The 24011-nt window shown below is 34.4% G+C and overlaps 1 protein-coding gene across 1 annotated transcript in view; it reads left to right on the top strand.

Annotated features, from left to right (window-relative positions):
• The first annotated feature begins 8281 nt into the window (after window positions 1–8281).
• Window positions 8282–24011, top strand: part of LOC143245056 (G1/S-specific cyclin-D2-like) — a 36240-nt gene continuing 20510 nt past the window's right edge. Inside the window, exons 1-3 of the mRNA XM_076490859.1 lie at window positions 8282–8895; window positions 11600–11815; window positions 22176–22332. Of these exons, the coding sequence (XP_076346974.1) occupies window positions 8698–8895; window positions 11600–11815; window positions 22176–22332 (571 nt within the window). The 5' untranslated portion in view covers window positions 8282–8697. The remainder of the gene's footprint in view (window positions 8896–11599; window positions 11816–22175; window positions 22333–24011) is intronic.

The raw sequence follows: 24011 nt of genomic DNA, 5'->3' as shown, positions 1-24011 counted from the left end.
ACAAAGAACAAAAATTAACACCAGGCATTTTGTCCATACATGAATAAAGAAATTCCATCAATTTAAAATCAAACCCATGACCTGGCGCATTAGGGACTGGACTCACGAAGTGCGAATCGCAAACTCGTGTTCTGCCGCATATTTAGCGATGTTGACGTTATAATGCGATGGTTAATCCCCATACCACTTCTAATTTAGGGACAGCTGACACAGAAAGCTATCGAGTAGCTTTGCGTGAAATTCCACGAGAAAACAAGCAGTCAATCTACCAAGAGAAAGAATAATATAAAACTTAACAACATCCTCTCAGGAAGCTACTGAGAAAAATAATTGATATATATTTCAAGTGTGAAAAAATCATTTAGTTAATAAAGAAAATGGTCTCTCACTGAATATATGATACGTTCATACAGAAAGATTCTCATTACTAATCAACGATCATTCAAGTGTTTCTTTTAGACACTCGTACAATGAATGAAAATTAACTCAAAAGTTTCGTTATATTGATCTAAAATTAAACGTTTGGTCACAGTAGGTATTTTCATCGTGGTTTGCGCCTTAAAGTACAAGCATATTTTTTCCTAATTTAGAACTGATGATAGTAGGGGAGGTGGGACCGTACGTTTAACAACATAGTGGGATTGACTGTCACAATGGTAACGTCTATTCAGCTGACAGTGTTGAAAGAAATATTGTAGTTCACACCTCCGGCTTTTTGTTCACATTCTGGCACGCTAACTCTAGGAATTTTTGTCCTTTGAGTATCGAAACCGACTCTTAGTGTTATAAGCTCACAGACTTAACTCTGATCCTTGAGAAGGCTGTTAGCTGTGTTATACTCGGTTTCTTTTTTTTTGTTTCTTTTGAATTTCGCGCAAAGCTACTCGAGGGCTATCTGCGCTAGCCGACCCTAATTTAGCAGTGTAAGACAGCTAGTCATTACCACCCACCGCCAACTCTTGGGATACTCTTTTTACCAACGAATAGTGAGATTGACTGTAACATTATAACGCCCCCATGGCTGAAAGGGCGAGCATGTTTGGTGCGACCGGGATTCAAACCCGCGACCCTCGGATTACGAGTCAAACGCCTTAACCCACCTGGCCATGCCGGGCCTACTCGGTTGTTATAACAAAGATTTTGAAAAGGCTGGATTAAAATACAAGATATGCTAAATGTGCAGTTGAAATTATACATTAAATACAATTACAACTGGGACGATAATAACCGGAATACATTATTTATATTTCTTATATATGTCTCAATTCTAAATTACTCAAAATAGAGGCTTAACGTGGCCAACAACAGTAAACGCCGAGACACAGCAACAAATTCAACGAACTGGCGGTACTTTCTATACGCATTGGGTCTATAATATCTGTAGAAAGTTTGAAAATAATATTATCATATCGATTTCGCTTTTCTTAATTCAACCTAATCGTGTCAAATAATACTTTATGTCAGCTTATTTACATTAAAAACAGATTCGATAAACTTCTTTTCAATAAATTACAGAGGGCCTGGCATGGCCAAGCGCGTAAGGCGTGCGACTCGTAATCCGAGGGTCGCGGGTTCGCGCCCGCGTCGCGCTAAAACATGCTCGCCCTCCCAGCCGTGGGGGTGTATAATGTGACGGTCAATCCCACTATTCGTTGGTAAAAGAGTAGCCCAAGAGTTGGCGGTGGGTAGTGATGACTAGCTGCCTTCCCTCTAGTCTTACACTGCTAAATTAGGGACGGCTAGCACAGATAGCCCTCGAGTAGCTTTGTGCGAAATTCCAAAAAACAAACAAACAAACAAACAATAAATTACAGTAAAATCAGATGCGAGATTGTTCATCGAACTTAGATACAAAGTTGAGTAACATTCATCATTTAAGTTATTCACTTCACATTAATTATAACACATTGTTAGAATTAATTGTATGTAAGATGAAATTTTTATTGAGCAATTAGTGGTTGTGCCCTAAATTATATTACGTTTGTTTAACTAGGACTAAAGTTGTGAAACATGTTACTATGTTGATTCTAGTAGACTCAACTTAACATACACTTGGTTAGAAACAGCCATACTGTCACATGTTTCATTTAAATCTGTTAAAATAATTATAACTGAATAAGTCCTATAAACTTTGACAAAATAGGGTCTTTAACCAGAATCGGTACCTGATTGTCTACTAACTAAAATATATGCATTTAATATATATTAGAGTCTAGATTATGGAAAATGTTGACTTTTATTCCTATTAATAAAACATACAAACCTATAATCCACCTAATCCAGCTTATATTTAACATAAGCTGCACCTAAAACGTATTTTAAAAACCGATATTATTCACTTGGCTGAATGTTTTCTTTCAAACTGATGTATTTCGACATAGCATGATTATAATAGCAAGCAGTAACTGTCCCTTCAACACACTGCAAAACTGCGTTTTAAACATTTCGTGTGAAACTACACAAAAGGCTATACCTATATCAACTGTCCTTGACAGAGAACTGCCACTAGAAGAAAGGACGTAAGACAACAATACACATTAGTAATTCTTGTTTGACCGACTAAAGAGTTCTGAATGTCATCTTTATAGAGCGTCTACTAGTACAGCGGTAAGTCTACGGCTTTAAAACGCTAAAATCACGGGTTCAATTTCCCTCTGGGGACTCAGCAGATAGTCTAATATGGCCTTGCCATAAATAAAACACACACGTCTTGGGACAAATGTTAACTGTTAGGAAATGCCTGTTCCTCCCTACAAGAAGAAGTCGTTTTAGGTAAATTCACACTTATTTCGTTGGTTCGTTTTTAAATCTAAATATATATTTTTAATATATATTCAATTATTAAAAATTCGATTTTGCTGTAGAAACAATTTTAAGTTTCACATCGGAGGAATTAATAAAGATCCAAAACATAATTTTGTTTAAATTTCTCAAATTGCTTTTGATTACATTTATTGTAATTGTATTCTTAAAGCCGTGTCTCATCAACACAAATACAACAGTACTTTCATTTTGTGTTGTTTGTCCATGTAACTACTTTTCAAGTTGTAGATGGATCTTCACCAAAATTTGTATGGAGGTTTATTTGGTCTATTCGAGGGTACAAACAAATTTTCAGTTTGGCAATTTGCAATTTTTATGGGCGTTTTTACCACTATATTGCCTCCTGCTGTTGAAAGTTCGTGAAATTTATCAGGAATGTTTGTTGGGTCCATGTGGAAATACATGGAAAATTGGAATTTCTCATTTTGTGTTTTGCAGTTATTATGAATATAAAGGAAGCAACTTTTCATGTCATAAGCTAAACTTTCATTAAAAACACAAAAATGCACATAAAATCGCAAAACACAAAATGCACAAGGCTTGTATGTATGCCAAGGAACCTCCATTCCAAACAACTTTTCATATCCTAAGATGACCTTTCATTAATCATGAATTTACTTAACTTTCGTCCAGGTAGTTAACCAATATGTTAATAACAAAACAGCAGTAGAATTACTGTTAAATTTAATCGAGAATTTCCTTCACGCATTGCTTATGAATTTTTTTAAAAACGTTAAACACACTCTGTTTTTCAGAGTTAGTAGCTCTTCCAGTGACATAGCGGTATGTCTGATGACTTACAACGCTATTGAACCGAGTTTTGATCCCAATGGTGGGCAGAGCACAGATAGCCAATTGTGTAGCTTTGTGCTTAACTTCAAACAAATATAGTGTACTCAGATTAACTCGAGAGTTATATCTGATAATCAGCTGGAAAAGGAAATTCAACAACATACAGTATTTTATAGAACAGTGGTGAACCTATATGCATACCGGATGAGTGGATTAACTGGATCGAACAGAAAGATAAAAAAATGAAAACATTGAGTACTTGCGTAGACAAAATGACATTCACCTCTACTGAATCAGTGTATAGGAAGGACCCCAGACATCCTTCTGGTAAGGAATTCCTAATGAGTTAAACATCTTGACAATCAAGTTGAAATTTAAGAAACTAATCCCCTATAATGATACAGGAAATCTCAATTTTTATTTTTATTTTGCAATACTCTTACAATGTGACTATTCACTCTTATAAAACTTTGTTAAAAAGTCCTACAGATATCACCCAATCGGCCAGTGAAAGATGGTCATTACAGTGTTTTGTCTTTATCTGTGATGGGAGAGAAAGACAAAGACACAAGGAAATTTAGAACTGAAAAACTTAACGGATATTTAGATCAAGTGTTTTGTATCAAAACTGAAGTGTATTTAAGTTTATTATTAGTTTTGAAGGTGAAAACTTTAGCTCATTTCTGTACCACACAAACAGCTGCATAAACAACCTAAGAGAGTTTATGACACACGATATCATATAGACAATGCTAATAAAAGAGCTGTTAAAACAGCTTTCTAAACCATTCGGAATATAATACAAATGTATACAGTTATGATTTGAATAATGTTGCCACCAAGATGCATTCCGAGCTTTTAGATCGTGATGGCAAAATCCGATTATTCGGCTAAATATTAATAGCTCAAAAGATGAAGATTGGCGTCTAATAACAAACTTCTCACTAGTCTTTGTTTGTTTGTTTTTGAATTTCGCGCAGAGTTACACAAGGAATATCTGCGCTAGCCATCCCTAATTTAGCAGTGTAAGACTGGAGGGAAGGCAGCTAGTCATCACCACCCACCGCCAACTTTTGGGCTACTCTTTTACCAACGAATAGTGGGATGGACCGTCACATTATAACGCCCCACGGCTGAAAGGGCGAGCATGTTTGGTGTGACGGAGATTCGAACCCGCGACCCTCAGATTACGAGTCGAACACCTTAACCCACCTAGCCATGCTGGGCCTCTCACTAATCTACGAGTTGAAAGTTAGGAATGACTGTGCAGAGACAAGTAGCTCTTTGGGTAGCTCTGAGCGAAATATTGAATAAAACGAAGAATGGCATATATTTTTTAATATTTATATCCCTTCGCTTATTTTATAAATATGTATTAAATTGAATAATTATAAACTCCTTATTAAATCATGGAATAATTTAATATTGTTTATTTGGCGAATGTATTTAATATTTGTTTATATTACTTTCTGAATTATTTGTCAGCTGTTCTACTCACATTTTACATATGACAATCCCCTGACCAGAGTGCACTTGTAAATTTTATTTTGAGATGGCTCTTGAACATGTGTGATGCAAGTGATTCCAACCTGTAATCATAGTTTCAAATATGTTAATTATTATGCTTGCTGACTGTGTGGGTTGTTTGTGTGTTTTCTTATTGGGCTATCTGCTGAGCCCACCGAGGGGAATCGAACCCCTCATTTTAGCGTTATAAATCCGTAGGCTTACCGCTGTACTAGCGAGGGGCATGTGGATTGTTAGAGAAAAACACATTAAACAAAACAACCATTACTACAAACTCTATACATGTAACATACAGATGTAAAATTAGTAATTTGTTACCGAAACGAAGTGTTCATTAGATCCCAACAACTTGGGTTGCTGCTATTTAACTTTTGATAATTTGATAAAATTAAATTGTTTATTACTTGTTGCAATTAATTAATGCAATGAATTAAACATAATGATAAAATAATTCATTCAAATCTTTGTAGCTAAGAATGCGAAAAGTATATTTGATTAGCTATAGCTATTACTAATAACAGGTTAAATTTTAATTTCGCTCTAAGCAGGTTTATTGCTTTGATCAGAAGCTAATATTAAGAATAATAATTATGTTAATTAACCTGGATATCTTAACTGAAACAAAAGAGCTCAAAGTTTTTCGATGGTTAGAGGCAGGCATGATGACAGTTTGTTTATTGTTAAGAGCAAACCTGTACAATGGCATAACATTATGTGTAGCATTAGGGGTAGTTAAAAGGCCACTTTAGGTTCACATTGTACCGCATTCCCCTGGTATGAGAGAGGTTTCGAAGCGAGGAAATACGACGTGGAAAAACTAAAAATACTTCTGCATTCCCTCCGCAGCACAGATGCAATTCTGATACCAGGCATTATTATTCCTCAGACTCAGAACTGACCACAAACTGTATATAGTTGATATGGAACATTTCTATACTTTTTCAAGGCCTGGTGGTTAGGGTGCTCGACTAACAATTAGGAGGGTTATTGGATTCAAATCCAGTGGTCGGACGTTCAAAATCAGGGAAGACACCAAATAGCCAAAGTAGTTTTGCCATAAATAAACAAACAATATACTTATTTTATTTGGCCTTTTTGTTCTTGTAATGCCAAATAAATGAGTTTCCAACATAGTGGCTAGGGAGCTCGAATCACAATGTGATGGTGCCAGGATCGAAACCCAGTTACGGACATGCCTGCTCTTTTAACGGGGAGCATTATAACATGAAAGTCAATTCTACCAAGGGTTGGTGATAAATGATGCCAGCTGGTTTCCTTCCCTTTTGTTGGATGTTGAAAATGAGGGACGGAATCAGATAGCATTGGTAATGTTGCCATAAAGGAAAACAAAATACACAATGTAGAAAAAACCATACACGGCTTTTATGTTTTTTTCTAATTCTGCCAAACCTAAATGATAATGGCAAAATAGTTAAACGAGTTTGAGCTATCGTAACTCTAAAAATTATTGAGAAACCATGTTTAAATTAGAATACGACATTGCTACGTTTTTTTTTTTGTTTTTGAATTTCGCGCAAAGCTACAAGAGGGCTCTCTGCGCTAGCCGTCTCTACTTTAGCAGTGTAAGACAAAAGGGAAGTCAAGTAGTCATCACCACCCATCGCCAACTCTTGGGCTACTCTTTTACCAACGAATAGTGTGATTGACCGCACATTATAACGCCTCCACAGCTGAAAGGGCGAGCACGTTTGATGTGACAAGGATTCGAGCCCTCGACCCTCACATTGTGAGTTGAGTGCCTAAACCACCTGACCATGCCGGGTCCCCTTTTACGTTAAGAAATATTGAACTAGTAGTGTGTGATAACTCAAAATGACGCACTTCTGTATACCTTTCTACAAGTAAAAAAAATATATAGTTGACGTTTAAGTGACATGTGAAATCACATTTTACACTCTCCAAGTGCCCTTTGAATCTAGAAAGTTCTCAGATTTTATATTATAAATGAAACGGTTTGGGAGCTTTAATAAAACATGTTACTTACCCAAACTGTTGACAATACTTTTGACACTATGGTACAGTAAGTACTGTTTAGTCATGCGACACTTTTTTTTTTACGGTATCAAATGAACCCATCTTAGTATGTAACTACATAACATAAACCTATGAAGTGATAGTTTATGTGATTTGATGGTTGTTAGTATATCGTATTTATCAACAGTTACCTTCTTTTATGTCTAGACTTTTTTTATACATCCGTTAATTCCCATCGACTTTATTAAACAACATATTTTCCTCCGAATCCTATATTTTCCGAAGCCGAATTTCTTGTGGGTCTACAACTTTATTGGTTGCCGAATTCATCAGAAATCACTCAGTGAAATGTAAACAGAGATACGGTTAATATATCAAATAATCTCACTACATATTTTAACGGTTCTTTATGATTTCACCTGTTTTATATCATTTTTTATACTGGTTATTATAGCATGCATAAAACAGAACTGTGTAGATTCCCACGGGAGTGTTGGATTTAAGATTGTATCGGTCAAAGGACTAATAATTTTTGTGGGTCCTATATTTCACCTAATTTTACGTAGAATAAAATTATCAATGGGCCTCCATTAAGACCATGGGCTCTAGGGCTGAGCCTACTCTAGCCCCTACCTAAATACGCCACTGCTTTCCGGTAGTGAGCAGTATCAGAAAAATTGGTAAATTGCGTCCTAAATAAAATAATCTTTGCTTCTATTTTTCTTGCAATTACTTGCGAATTTATAAATTTTTCTAGAGTTACACGTCCCATCAATTCCAGTTAATTAGGGCTGGGAGTGTAGGTCTCCGTCTTATCTTGATCAACAAGTAAAGTGCATTGACATCGGTAATACATTTTATAGTTTTATTTTGTATGTGAGTGGTAATATTTTACAAAACACATGCATTGTCTTAAATAAATATGTAGCAAAAAATAAATAAATTATCTAACCGAACTATTATATGTTATACTCTGAAATATTAATTACTGGACAACTGCTAACAATAGTGATAGACAGAATATTGGACAAATGAGAGAGAAGAAGGCGGGCTTACAGTCACTGCACATGCGTCAATTGTATTAGCTAGAAACAGCTGGTAAGGTTGCCGGCTTTTCTCACTAGGGAAGTGAGAGAATACTTTTCATTGAGAAGGGAATCTGGTAGGCAGGAGGTTGTTTTTTTTTTCCTCAATAGCAAAGTGCTGCAGTGGCCTGAAGGCCAAACACGAGACTATCTCATTGTAGACTCGTCTCCCAAAAGCAGCATCTCTGTCTAACCTGAGCTGGTATCTCTCAAGTTAATACCACTGTCTGTTTTCAAACAACCGACCTTATTCCCTACGCTGGTGTTAGGCGTATAAAGCTTATCTCAGTTCTAAACATCGGGCATGTTCTATCGCTTTTAATTCGCGCTGTCTGTGTTCTATGTCTGGCACGCTTGTTTCTCAGGAAGACAGGTTCCACAAGTCACTCCCAAGCTAGTAAGTGTCCGTTCGAACCAGTAAACTTTTCTCTTGGATACACTGTCTGTGACTTACCACGATAGTACAGAAGAAGGGATGGAATTTCTTTGCTGCGAACGAAGATTGAAAACAGAAACGAAGGCATGCCAAGATCCTGTTTTATGTACAGACCAGACTTTACAAAGTTCACTTCGGTTAGAAGATAGGTACACGATCACCTCGTCGTATTTTAATTGTCTTCAGAAAGAACTCAAGCCTCACATGAGAAAGGTTGTTGCCACCTGGATGTGGGAGGTAATGCATATTTAGTTTTCGATGGTTAGTTAAATCAGTATAAAACTTAAAATATTAATAAGGGTCGCTGTTAGTATTCTCGACAGAGTTTTGTTACAATTAGTTATTTTGATAGTTTGTTATTGGTGATTCGTAATGATCGTATGTTCTACTTGTACGTATACTCACCATTTGTATCCTTTTCTGTTCACGAAATTATTAGTTTGTTATATAGCTACATACACTGCTTTAACTTATGTTAATACTCATATTAAGATGTGATTTTACTAGTTCATATATCTACTCAGTAATCAACGAATGGTGTTGAAAGTTATGTTTTTTTTTTCTGTAATATTGTATTATGTTTATGGGTTAAGTATTTCATAAGAGAACTAAATTTTGTATTTCTAATTAACATATTTAAATTAATATTAAAATATAATAACATATTGTCGTGCATGGACTGGCTCTTAAAACAGTGTTTTTCCACTTCAGCAGTTATGTGTGTTTGAGTAGATTATTATGTTGTTACTGTTAGGACTCACGGAAAAAGATTTATGCCGAAACTTTAAAATTAAATTATTGTGCGTGTGTGTATGTATGTATATATATATATATGATTTATATATAATATTGAATAATGAATTTGACAAAATATCATAATATTCTTCATACACCTAAATTAATTTAGGTTACTAATGTGACAGAGTAAAACGGACTCAAAACACCATAAGCATTTTGCACTTAAATGAAAAATCGTGTATGTTGAAATTGTATTATTGCTTTATCAGTTGTTTTTGGATATTGTTTCAAACTGTATTATTGCTATATCATTGTCATTTGTGGATATTGTTTCAAACTGTATTATTACTATATAATTGTCATTTTTGGATATTGTTTCAACCTCTTAGTCTGCTCTACATAATTTTTAAAGCTAAAAATGTTCAAACAACCTATTGTTACTTTTACGTTATGTAAACTATAGATATATATTTTCAGTTGCTTTCGGTTATTTACCAATACGCAGGTAAAATAGTTAAGATTCCACTTTGTCCTAGCGCTTATGATTGAAGTAATCAAGTGAAAATTTGAAGAAAACAGAAAACTCTGCTATGTTCCTGAATTATACGAAATCTATACATTTACAATACACACTATTGTAACACTTTAATAAAAACGCTACTGGGCTCTTACGTTCTGGTACACATTATTTTAAAGATTAATTTTCTAGCAAGTTATCAGACATTTTAACTTTTACACAGTCGACAGTTAGTCGTGTATGGTATCGCAAAGAGCAATCAACCGTCGCATACTATGAAATGGAACTATAAATTCAGACTTTTGGAAAGTTAAAGTATGCTATCGAACTTATGTCCCGTAGCATATATATGTATATATGTCTGTGTAAAATATTTTAACCTACATTTTTAAATTTACTAATGAACCGTCTATTTTTCCTTTATGCATATGTGTTATAACTTTTAAGTAACGAATATTTTTTTAAAATAAAAAATAAAATTGGGAAAATTGTGATTTTCATTGTGAATTATTTTGTTGTTGCTGGACTCATAACATGGTTAAATTAATATGCAGAATTATGCATAAACATTTCTCTACATAAAAATACATTTATTTTCCACCTTTTGGCCCTGTACCAGAGCTTTCATCGGGCAACAATATACTGAGCGGTAAAACTTCGTTAAACTGTGGAACACTACTTTTGACTTATTTTAAAGCAGCGTTCCATAGTTACGTATTTTTATTGCTCAGTGCATTGTTGCCCAATGAAGGCTCTGGGAAAAGTGCCAGAAAGCTTGTAAATAAAAATATTTTAATATAGAGAAAATACTTTGTGTAATTCTACATTAGTAAGTTATTTGTTATTAGCTTTAATAAATAATTTGTTCGACATTGAACTATTCTAACAACCTGTAATTATTCGACAAGTAATTGAACAACTAACGAAAGTAATGTCAGTACACTAATATGATTTTCAGACGATTGCAAAGAAAAGATACTATTATTATGTGTCAAAGCATCATATAATTCAGTATACACGAACTCAATAAAGTAAATGGATCGCTTGGCAACAAGTAAACGTAAACAAGTTAAAAACTTCCTTAGTGAAAAAAAATGAGTTTTTTTATCAAGCACAAAGTTGCACAACGATCATCGAAACTTTGCAATCCGAATGTCGCTGTGTCACAGGGGGAGGGGTTGATGCGAAATTTCTTTTTCAGAACTGTTAAGTTTGTGTAAGATTATTTACATACTGTTTATATATATATGTGTGTGTTTCATAGTAATTAACTTAAAGTTTGTTTGTTTGTTTGTTTTGGAATTTCGCACAAAGCTACTCGAGGGCTATCTGTGCTAGCCGTCCCTAATTTAGCAGTGTAAGCCCAATTTAGCCCAAGAGTTGGGCTACTCTTTTACCAACGAAAAGTGGGATTGATCGTAACATTATAACGCCCCCACGGCTGGGAGGGCGAGCATGTTTGGCGCGACTCGGGCGCGAACCCGCGACCCTCAGATTACGAAGCGCACGCCTTAACGTGCTAGGCCATGCCAGGCTTCATTAACTTAAAGAAAATCGATGGGAAGGTATTTCAGTTTTGCAACAGAAAATAACTAATATAATGGCAGTATAAGTGTTAGTATGAAGATTTGCCTTAAACCGTAAAATGTTGTTCGTTCATTTATTTATTTTTTATTTCGTCTCTAGGTTTGTGAAGAAGACCGATGCCAACAAGACGTTTTTCCATTAGCTATTAACTGTTTGGACAGGTTTCTTTCTGTTGTGAAAATTAGAAGAAGTCAACTTCAACTTGTAGGTGCAGTGTGTTTGTTTTTAGCGTCTAAGGTCCGGCAAACGAAATGCATCCCAGCAGGAAAACTTTGCGGCTACACAGACAACTCGGTCACACTGGAAGAACTTCTGGTAAGCACTATTTGCACTCATAAGAACCGTTTTTCTTTGCTAATTCAACATGTGTCGAGGAATGGTAAGTGTAAGTAATGTGTGTTTGTACGCTTCGATAGGATACATAGCACGGGTAAAAATACACGTTTTGTCTTGCAAGGAAATACGCTACGCATTATCTCGTGACAAGTTAGGAAATTATTATGTTGTTGTGTTAAAAAAAAGTGTTTAAAAGGTACTTTTATCGTTATTTTTTTCAAATTAAAAAATTGTTTTGCTTGTAATATCATTAGCTTAGGTGGTGAATCTTTTAAAAATTGCAATGATAGTAAAGTGATTTTATTAAAATTTTGAATATTACTCAGTAGTACTTTGTGACATGCGCATGAAGGGGTTTAAAAACGTAACTAGAATTAGGGTTAGGGTTAACAACACGTCTTCTTATCAAATAAAGATGGTATTTGACCGCCAATAAACTGTGAAATCGATAACTTAAAAACTGCTATTATAAACGTTCGCATTCAGGTGCTAACTTTTATGTATAATTACAGGAAGAAGATACTCCATTTGTCTTCATATCTTGTGACATTTTTATGTTACGTCAAGGAGAATTGGTTGCTTAACGAATCAGGCCTCATCATCAACCTTCGGCACACAATACCTACAGAAAGCAAAATTAATAACAAAACTACATTTTTGACATTATTTCTGACTATAAAACAATGAGTATGCTGTCTTGGAGTAAATAAGTTTAATAACCAAAATACTAAATAATGAACTTTATTAAAAATCTAAAACAAAACTAAATTTTAATATTTCGACCACATAATTGCAAGTGCGTATTGTTTGTTCATTCTTTTAGCCACGGTATTAGCGGTTCATGAAATGGCTCTCGAGTTTTTCAAGTAAAAACTTTAGGTCATAGATCTATCATCTCGTGACCGATATGAGATCAAACAACAGTTTAGGACCCAGGAAGCCACACCTTCTCGATTGATGTATTTGAACACGCCCAAAGTGTCATAGGTTAATTTATTCAAATCCTGTCTAAAAGACATTCAATTTTAGGGTGGGCTGGTATAGATTCTGATGAGTAATAAAATCGAATCTGGTATATGCGCACCCGCTTTTGTCTTTCAAGTACAAACATATAGCTCATAGCTCCATCTCTTGCCTGATTTGAGATCTAATTCCAGTCGCGGCTATTGAGAGTTCTCTTGCTTTAGTTGACGTAATATAAAATGGAATTAGTTTCATTTAAGCTTTTAATATAATAATTATCAAAGTAATAAAGTTTAAATAGATTCTTGGATTTAAGTATTTACTTATGATATTCAGATCGATCGTGCTGAGGTTATAAACAGTGAATTAGTAGTTACTTAAAAAATGTAACTAAATAGATGGATCCTGAAGAAATCCATTACAGTAATTGTACAGGAGCCTATTTAGTTTTACGGAATGATTAAGACTAGAGGTAATATTACTGATCATTATTCTCGTCTTTATTGTGTATATTACTGTTTTCACAACGTTTGGACCAATGAATTCTCTGGGCGTTGTCAGATGTTATATCAGACATTTTTGTATGTGTCATAACCAGAAAACGTTTTGTGAAATAATCTATGTGGAATCATAGGTTAGAGGGTTCGAATCTTGGTAATTCGACAATAAACTTTCTTGTTCTGACGTACACAAAAAATGTTTGATATAACACCTGACGACGGCCGCAGAATTCATTGGTCGAAACGTTGTGAAAATAATAACACACGTAATAATGACGAGATTAATAGTCCGAATAATTATATCATTAGTAATGGAACCTATTTACTTCAATGAGTACATTGGAATTTCTTGATGACGAGCTAATTTCTTGATGATGAGAAACCCGCTTAAAATAAAAATGTATCTCACAACCGCTGGTATGGGTATTAACACTTATTGATAAGGAGAGAACAACGTTTCGACCTTTCTAGGGTGCTAATTTTTACGTTGATAAGAGCGTTTCAATATTCAACGTTTAAACTATAAAATTACCATGTCGTCTGCGAAACTTAAGGCTACAAACATGTCGATTAGAATTTGAACCAAGTTCATACCAGGCCACATTTTCATGTCTGTATAAATGGTTGATGTTTCTATAATCTGTGTCTCTTTTACCCGTTAGGATAATTTTCCGTTCCACGTAAAATATGTGTGTGTGTGTGTTTCCTTATAGCAAAGCCACATCAGGCCATCTGCCGACTTTACCGAGGGGAATCGAACCCCTGATTTTAGTGTTGTAAATCCGTAGATTTACCGCTGTAATACGCACAACAGCTTTGACTTATACTTCGCTAATCGTAATTGGCAGGGTAGCCTAGGCTTTTGAATCGGAAGAGCGCTTGGCGAGATTAGTTGTCATGGAGACATACGTTCAAGGTCAGTGTTTTGGTTATTAATATATATTATTTAGAGTACACGCGCCAGAGAGTATAAGCAAGTGAATAAATATTTCTCTCAATATCTATGCTGACGTCATCACAGACTAACCGGCTCCTCTTATTCCTGATCGAGTTTATGCCCCAAGTACAAGCTACGTTTTATGTTACAGCCCCTGTATCAGTAGTGCAACACGTTAACACTAAGCGCGGAATCGACCGTAATTAACATCATATTTTCTGTGTCATCTATATTCCACGTTATTAGTAATTAGTAAATTGGCAAGAAAAGTGTTACTTTTCGCAGTTATAAATCAAGTTTTTCTACTAAGACGTGTTAAAAGAATCACTTTGTTTCTCCTTTATTCAGCGTAATGTTCAACCATATTTTTTCTCTCTCTTTAAACTTGAAATTTGTTTTCACCGTGACATTAGCTGCTGCTTTTTGATATTCCGAACTGGAAATAGATGTAACTAAAACAGAAATTGCCAATCAACAAGTATGAAATATATACAAAGGCTACCTATATCGATAACATATAGATTTGTGAATAGGTGAAGATAAAAATTTGAATAGATTTTCAAAATAAAGATAGATGATTTCATTTAAAACAAAATTTAAGTTTAGCGGTATTGGATTTGAAATTAGAAATTCCATACCATTATATCGGTGAGCATGACATTTGTGTTACACGGTTGGATTTTAGGCTCTTTGTAATCTAAGAAAAACGAAGCGTTTTTTGTTTTTTTTTCTGCATGAAACGTTGTTAATTATAACGCTGTACGATAGGTTATCCTGTTACACTCATCACAGGGGTGAAATCCCGAATGTTAGCGTTATATGACTTCGTGCTTACCGCTGACCTAACGAGCGTTTATGTGAAAGAACTGAAGATTCTAGACAGTTTCCAGTTGTGAACATTTTATGTTATGTACACACATAATCTAATTATTTTTAATGGAAAATGTCTCATTCTCTAACTAAAATATAACCAACATCCAACCGCAAAATTTAAACCCGTATAATTGTAAGTGATTTTGGTTAGTTTGTGTGTATTTCTTATAACAAAGCCACATCAGGCTATCTGTTGAGTCTACCGAGGGGAATCGAACACCCTTTTCTTAGCGCTGTAAGTCTGTAGACTTACCGCTGTACTAGCGGGGGACAGTTTAAAGCAGTAGTCTGATATTTTTTAAATGTTTGATTGAAAATCAACAACTGAAATTGAAAAAGTAATTTTAGTAAATAAACCTCTGCGTGTGATTTCATATTGTGAAAACTGTCACAATGAAAACCTGATATGACAATATTATAAAAGTAGAATATGATTTTATGTTATGCAATATCAGTTGCGTAGAGGTGTAATATATAATCTTATTTGTTAACCACCCACACATATGACGTTAAAGTTCAATGTTGCATCAAAATTAATTAGCCAGGCAGGCATTGAGACTTGTACCGTCTAGCATAAGGGTCAAATAAAAGTATACTTTCATATAAGAAAGTGGTGTGTCACACCTTAATGAATACAACGTTAGCAAAGTACTAAGTACTGTTGTTCTCTATTGTGTTATTGTTGGTTTTTAGCGCAAAAGCATAAATTATTTCGAGATGCAAAACCTTTGATAAATTGAAGTAAAAGCTAAACCTTTCTTTCTATTAACCTTTTAAATGTAAACAAAACAAGTAAAAGTGATATTGTTGCTGTGTTTATTGCACTACAAGACACTTGATAACTGTTATCAACTGTTTTAAATAGTGAACCTCTTGTAACAGAAATGGAAGCATAACAATAAACGAATTTTTATAAAACGTACACAATCTTTTTCCAAATTCGAACTGAAGTAAAATTGCTGTTGTATCTAGAAGTTATATTTTTATATTCCACCAAAGTTGAATCAGAAGAATAAATGATTTGGTAAAGTTGCCAGACTATACATAGAAAGGAAATAGTAAAGTAAGATTTAAATTCCAACGTTTCAGATTTCTGATATAGAGTTTAACTGCAGGATGTTACATTTCTCACACTAATTTACAGTGGATACCAAAGCCCACGTTTGGTTGTTTCTTTGATTTTTCTGAATTTCACGCAAAGCTACCCAAGGGCTATCTGCACTAGCTGTCCCTAATTTTGCAGTGTGAGACTAGAGGAAGGCAGTTAGTCATCACCACCCACTGCCAACTCTTGGACTATTGTGCTAACGAATAGTGGGATTGATCGTCACATTATAACGCTCCCACGGCTGAAAGGGCGAGCATGTTTGGTGTTTCGGGGATTCGAACCCACGACCCTCAGATTACGAGTCGAGTGCCTTAACCACTTGGCCATGCGTAAGCCCATGTTTCTGGGGTATTGTGAATGGCTAAACGAGTGCATTGATAGCAAGAGTTAGAAGGTTCATTCTTCATCTCAATTGGTAAAGAACTCACCTGGCGTACGAGAGATGTTGGGTTTGATTCTCTCTTGCGGATATTCCAGAATTGTCACAGAAAAATTAGTTCCAACCAGTGGTTCGTTTCCCGACCCCAAGCTAAGGCTCGAGGATGCATCTTGCCTGTGAGGTGGAAGTAATGTGGTAATTTAAACTGTTAGAAATTGCTACTGAGTAAAAGACTCTTTAACTCAGTTCTGTGAGTTCTCGCTTATAGGTTAATAGTTCCGGCTGAAAGACGAAAGTAATTGGACTATCACACTGTGACCGCTTCTGGACTGTAGGTTTCAACGTTTTACATCACTTTTTCTGTTGTAATTTCAAATTATAACATATTATGCAGAAAAAGATAATAAAATCATTGTTCTGTGCGTTTCTAAATATCCTTTCCTACCTTAAGGACGTGAATTTGAGGATATATCAAAAACTCACATCTGCTTCTACAGGACACTTGTTTCCAGTAAACTGGGGACATTACAGAGAGCTATAGGCAAGTATTTGTGTTATCTTTTTAAAGTGAATAAATCTAATTACGAACAACCTTTTTTAATTTATACAATACAAATAATTTTATTTGAGACTTCTAAAGTCTCAGGTACGCTACATGTTTCAACGTTCCTCAACGGGTCATCCTCGTGAGTTTGGATTACAAACTGTCTACATCTTCTATTAAATCAGGTGAAATCTTAATTTACGCGTTTCTTATAGAATGTCACATCGTATCCAGTTGATATTTTATCATTGTTTAGTACATTATTATTTCTCGTAAATTTAGTTCTTTCCAATGGTTCATGAATGTGTGTGGTATTGTCGCCTTAAGGTTGAACAAATAACAAAGTTTTTCCCAGTGGATCGTTTGTTGCGTTATACTAACATGTTCAGCTAGTAGCGAAATATCTATTATTCTTAGTATTTTAGGTACAATACAGTTTGACCTATGGAAATTTTCCCATATTCACAAATTATTTTATAAATACCTGTTTGTACTGTTTTAGTTTTTATATTATTTTCATTTTATCCTTAGTTTTATTTAATAATTTCTTAACCTTCATTATGGGTTATATATAGAGTACAAACTATGTTGTTTTTTAATTAAAAATATTAACTTTACAATATCAACCAGATATATATGTAATATGAACCCTTCCTTTTTAGTTTTTTTTAGATATTTTAATCAAATTACCGTTACATCTGTTTATAAATGTCTTAATTGTTCTGTCAACAATATCTGGATAAAAACCTTTACTAACTGCTACATGTATCAACAACAGTATTTCGTCATTTAGTTTTTGTAAGAATATAACATTATAGTTTTGTACAAATACAAAGCTGGTATTTTTTTAGCTTTTGTTCGACGCAATAGCTGATGTGTCATGTTGACAGAGAACAAGTTTACGGTAAAGTATAGTCTCTGACGTTTTACCACTTTTTAAAAATTCATACGACTAAAAAAAGAGCTATACTTTTCTTTTACTTTTTAAGTGAAGTTAATAGATATCTCTTAAGCTCTTTGGAAAATTAACAACTCTTGAAGCTTCTTTACCATGTCGTCATATCACAGATGTGTCTTCGAGATATCCGATCCAAAATTTTGGTGTCGAATTAAACATACTAAAGCTTCGTTTTCAAATTCAACCATATACAAATGACAAGGGAGACCCCATAGCCAATCCTTCCTTCTCTCTGTAATAATTATTATCGACTTGAGAAAAGCACCTTCTTAACCACGTTTTATACATTAATAATCGCTAACATTTCTAATTGTAAAATTTAATTTTTGATGAATTTCATTTCTAAAAAATCTGTAGAACTTTTGACTGAAACTTCAGTGAATGAAGAAACTACATCAGCTGAAACAAGTAAAATATTTGTTTAACTACTTATACAAATTGTATGGAATTTACATGTAACTTAGGATATCACATGACTGGATAGAAGGTATACATAGTTTCGTATTTATATGATTTACACTCCACTAGATGAGCCACTGAATAACATTGAGTGTATGGAGACTATATAGATCAGTCTTAAAATAAAATGATCTTTATTGCATAAATTAAGAAGGTAATTATTTTTGTGTTTATTTTTTTGTGATTTTACACAAGTATCCAGGAAGAATTTTAGCTTTTTTATGTTATTTCGATGGCACAACACACACATACATACCCAAAGGTGATAAATGCAGTAGGTAGACCCATATCAGAATGCCTTAAAAATAGTTGACACAGTTTATCATGATACGAATACTGTTTTGTAAACTTCTCAGAGATCGATGCTTAGTTTGAAGGATTTATACAACTATATAAGACAGTAAATGTACTTGCATCAGGGTAAAAGGTGTAAGGTGTACACACAGTGTTTAAACTTTGTCAACACCATAAGCTATCATTTCTCTAGAACTGTTTGCTCTGCACGAATGTGGTTATTTGTCATTGAGAAAGGAATTTCAGTTTGATAACGTTATCTTTTTTTTCTCTTTAATACACGTACTGGTAACACGGAAATTATTGTATTCGTGGAAGAGAGGAATGTTTTACGATTATGCCACTTTGAACATCTTTATATTTGATTTTATGTTAACGTTTGGTTTAAATGTAACACTTTTATTCATTATGTCAAGAATAACTTAAGATTATAATGGTCTACAGAACGAGAGGTTTTAATATCCTGAGCCAGTTCTATCTAAATCTCTGTCAGTCACCCTTTACACTAAATTTGAATGATTTCCTCAACTAAATATTTCTTCAGTACTTTTGTTCTATTTAAAGATAGTTGTAATATTAATGAGCTATAATGACTAGCCTTTTTGAAAATGATACGCAACCTTACTAAAAATGAAATATGACAATTTTAAAGTTTTACTTTTAGTATGCTGCAACTAGAGCAACTAGGAATTTCAAGTTCCATGTAGTATAGCAACCAACAAGTGCTGTATGTATTATATGTTAAACCAACCAACCAACAACTGCTGTATGTATTATATGTTAAACCAACCAACCAACAACTGCTGTATATATTATATGTTAAACCAACCAACCAACAAGTGCTATATGTATTATCTGTTAAACCAACCAACCAACAAGTGCTATATGTATTATCTGTTAAACCAACCAACCAACAAGTGCTATATGTATTATCTGTTAAACCAACCAACCAACCAACAAGTGCTATATGTATTATCTGTTAAACCAACCAACCAACAAGTGCTATATGTATTATCTGTTAAACCAACCAACCAACCAACAAGTGCTATATGTATTATCTGTTAAACCAACCAACCAACAAGTGCTGTATGTATTATCTGTTAAATTAAAGACTTGCCATGTAGTATAGCAACCAACCAACAACTGCTGTATGTATTATATGTTAAACCAACCAACCAACAAGTGCTATATGTATTATCTGTTAAACCAACCAACCAACCAACAAGTGCTGTATGTATTATCTGTTAAACCAACCAACCAACCAACAAGTGCTATATGTATTATCTGTTAAACCAACCAACCAACAAGTGCTGTATGTATTATCTGTTAAATTAAAGACTTGCCATGTAGTATAGCAACCAACCAACAAGTGCTGTATTATCTGTTAAACCAACTACCAACAAGTGCTATATGTATTATCTGTTAAACCAACCAACCAACAAGTGCTGTATGTATTATCTGTTACATTAAACACTTGCCATGTAGTATAGAAACCAACCAACAAGTGCTGTATGTATTATCTGTTAAATTAAAGACTTGCCATATAATGTACCAACCAACCAACAAGTGCTATATGTATTACCTGTTAAATTAAAGACTTGCCATATAATGTACCAACCAACCAACAACTGCTGTAGGTATTATCTGTTAAATTAAAGAGTTGCGGTATAATGTACCAACCAACAAACAAACAAGTGCTGTATGTATTATCTGCTAAATTCCAGATTTGCCATATAATGTACCAGCCAACCAACAAACAAATAATCTCATCTTGTGGTTTCTTTATTGTTCATAAAGCTGATTTGTTACTTATCAAGAGCTACTAGGAGATACATTATTCTAAGCCCATGTTATTTGTTTCCATAAACACGTTTATTTGAAAATTATCGTTTAAAGAATGTATGCGTCAAAGGAGAGACGAAAGATCAAATACTGGATTATGCTGATGACATTGTATTGAGTTTGGACTGTAGCTTATTCTGAAAAAAGATCTTTCTATATTGACATTGTGAGTGCTGTTTAAATAAAACGTACCACGACACTTGGGTATGTCTGAAAGCATCTTATGCGAACTGGCTGAAACTTATTTCAGACATAGTTATCTTTAAATTATAGCTTCAATAACACCTGTACTCTGTTTGACTATTCTTTAATAATAGGCAGATTGACTTTAACACTTATAACACTTTCACGTGAAGGTATGGAGAGTGTTCGGCAGTATATCGTATTTTGAAAGTGAGACCTTCAGTCCTACAGCCCGACACGTTAATCACTAACCCATACTCGACCTAGTACTTATGATTCAGGAGGTAGAAAAATGCATTTTTTTGGATAAATATATTAAGTATCCAGACATCTGTCAGAAACTGGTTTGAAATCAAAAGAGAACAGGTTTGGATTTCAGTCTTGTTGGTGACTTGGTACGAGAACAGGATTTCATAAATTTACGTCATCTAGAACCGAAATCAGTGCCACCTTACAGGTGAACTCCACGACGTATCTAATGTTATGACGCTTACAATGTAATGTAAAATAAATAATGCTCGCTCATCAATAATAAAATAAAAATTGTTTTTAATACAATTCTTTATGTAAAACTGTCTGTTCCTAATTTGCATTTGTTAATATCAGTAATTATATGGTACATCGGTCCTGGGGAAATGGGGCTCAATTATCCGCACGTGATCAGAAACGGATACATATCGATAGTAGAGGTAGAACTTTATTTTAAGTTTCATAAGTCTATACGGCCCGACATGGCCAGGTGGGTTAAGGCGTTCGACTCGTAATCCAAGGGTCGTGGGTTCGAACCCCGGTCGCACCAAACATGCTCGCCCTTTCAGCCGTATGGGTGTTATAATGGTACGGTCAATCCCACTATTCGTTGGTAAAAGAGTAGCTCAAGAGTTGGCGGTGGGTGGTGATGACTAGCTGCCTTCCCTCTAGTCCTACACTGCTAAATTAGGGACGGCTAGCGCAGATAGCCCACGAGTAGCTTGGAGCGAAATTCAAAAACAACAACAACATAAGTCTAGAGCGGGTGTAATATCCCTTATTTCGACGAAAGGCGTGAATTCACTCTTTTTTCAGGGGTGGAGATCCTGTGTTGATGCTTCAAACCAAAAATAATTGTGAAACAATCTTTCTATGTAGTGTGGGGACGGGGGGGGATTCTTTTCTGAATTTTTTTCTATTATAAAACTTAGAACATGCTAATAAATATGACTTTGGCTTAATGATTTCAGATTGTTCCCGCCAGAAAGTTCTAACGACGCCACTTGTGAGGTGTCGTAAAGGTTTTTAACACAGTTTCTTTTTTTTCAGAACTGGGAACTCCTCTTGCTGAGTAGACTCAAATGGGACGTTTCAGCTGTCACCCCCAATGATTTTATCGAGCCAATTCTTCAGAGACTCCCCCTCGTTAGTGGGTTTAAAGTGGTAAGAAACCACGCTGAAACCTTCATTGCTCTCTGTTCAATAGGTAAGAATATTCTACTTCCCTTTGTTTTGTATGGAGTTATACTGTTATGTGTGAACAGTGAGGTTGGGTGTTATAAATGAAACCACGTTTTCATAGTTTGGACATTGGACATTCAGTATTGTCATTAGATTTCGGTAATGTCATTGGACATTTAGTAATGTCATTAGACATTCAGTATTGTCATTGGTTATTCATTGGTATCATTAGATTGTTTCAAAGCCGAATTTGTGTTGTTTTTTTTCAATTACTAATGTGGATTTATAATGTTTTAAAAGAAACTTTAATAAAAAGCGCTAATTCATTCACTGGTCAAAATCTTACGCATGAAATATTACTTTTCTATTATTGCTCAAATTATTACAAAATTTTAATTTCAGTGAAAACTACACTTAAGTAATTTTTAGAAGTGTTATCGATTCTAAGAAGAGTAGCTTATTAAAACAAGTATGTAATTCATCAGATAAAAGTCTACTGAAAATTTATCCACACCATTGGAGTGTCTTAATAAATGAAATATAAATAAGGAAACGCTGAACAATTTATTTAGTTATGCAATAAGTTGGTTACTTTCGTAAACAGTCCTTGTTATGTTTTGTGCACTCGAGACTTGATGCAGTAAAATCTAAGGCGGAATCGCACGGGACCGAGTAAAATTTCCGGCTGAAGCAGCTATTCTGGCTTAGACATAGTGAACATGCATTTCCTTAATTATACATAATTTTTGAGTGGAACGTTATATATTAGTATATAAACGTATAAATAAGAATTATAAAATGTTTTTGAAATTCGAAATTTCTAAATAAAAGTACAATCAACAACGTACTTTCTACGCTGTTTGTTTTCTTCTCTAGTTTATTTTTTGCCACTTCTTGAAAACATTATTTAAATTTTTTAACCATAATTTTTAATTACCTTAAAACTATTATAAGTTTTCTTGAGCAATCCTAACGAACTTGATAAGTTGCTGGATGAACTACTGTTAATCAGTACCTTCAGTATTTTAAACTTATTTCCCTTCGGAATGTTTTAGAACTGCTCAAAACCTATAAAAAAATATTCCCAGTGTTGTAAATTTACGACACCTCCAAGCCGAAATGAATTGTTTGTTAAAAGGAGTTATTACCCTTCAGAATGTTTTAGCTGTGCTCAAAGTTTGCAAAACACATTCTCAGGCTTGCAAGTTTACGATACCTCCAAACCTAAATGAGGTTTTTGTTAAAAGGAGTTTTGTTGGTATGACTGTAAATCTAGTTTTAGATTGGAGATGTTGATAGATGGGTCAAGTATGAATAAAGAAAACAAATAATGTCTGGTTGTTTATCACTTTCTGTGTTCTATATCATAACAACTACCTATTAGATACGTAATTAAAGACAAAGTTTGCCGAATATTGAAGAGGTAACTGGTTTAATAGAAGGTTTTGGTGACTTTGCATTGAGAACGCTATGATGTAGTGACGACGTGTAATCTGTTTCTTAAATATTTTTATAAACACCCGTTACAATCTACCTCACGCTCTCTCATTGGTTTCACAAAAGGTCATCAGTTTGTGTAGTTTGCAGTCGGCGAGTCAATAAGTGAATGATGATCGTGGCTGTAACTATAGTAACCTTGCACGCTGAAGAAATTACTTCGGCGAAAACGTGATCAAGTCTCTAGATAAAAATCAGACAAGTCAC

This window comes from Tachypleus tridentatus, chromosome 1 (genome assembly GCF_004210375.1).
Source record: "Tachypleus tridentatus isolate NWPU-2018 chromosome 1, ASM421037v1, whole genome shotgun sequence".
In the NCBI taxonomy this organism is placed as follows: domain Eukaryota; kingdom Metazoa; phylum Arthropoda; class Merostomata; order Xiphosura; family Limulidae; genus Tachypleus; species Tachypleus tridentatus.
The sequence above is the reverse complement of the archived record's forward strand: the minus strand, read 5'-3'. Positions and strand labels throughout refer to the sequence as shown.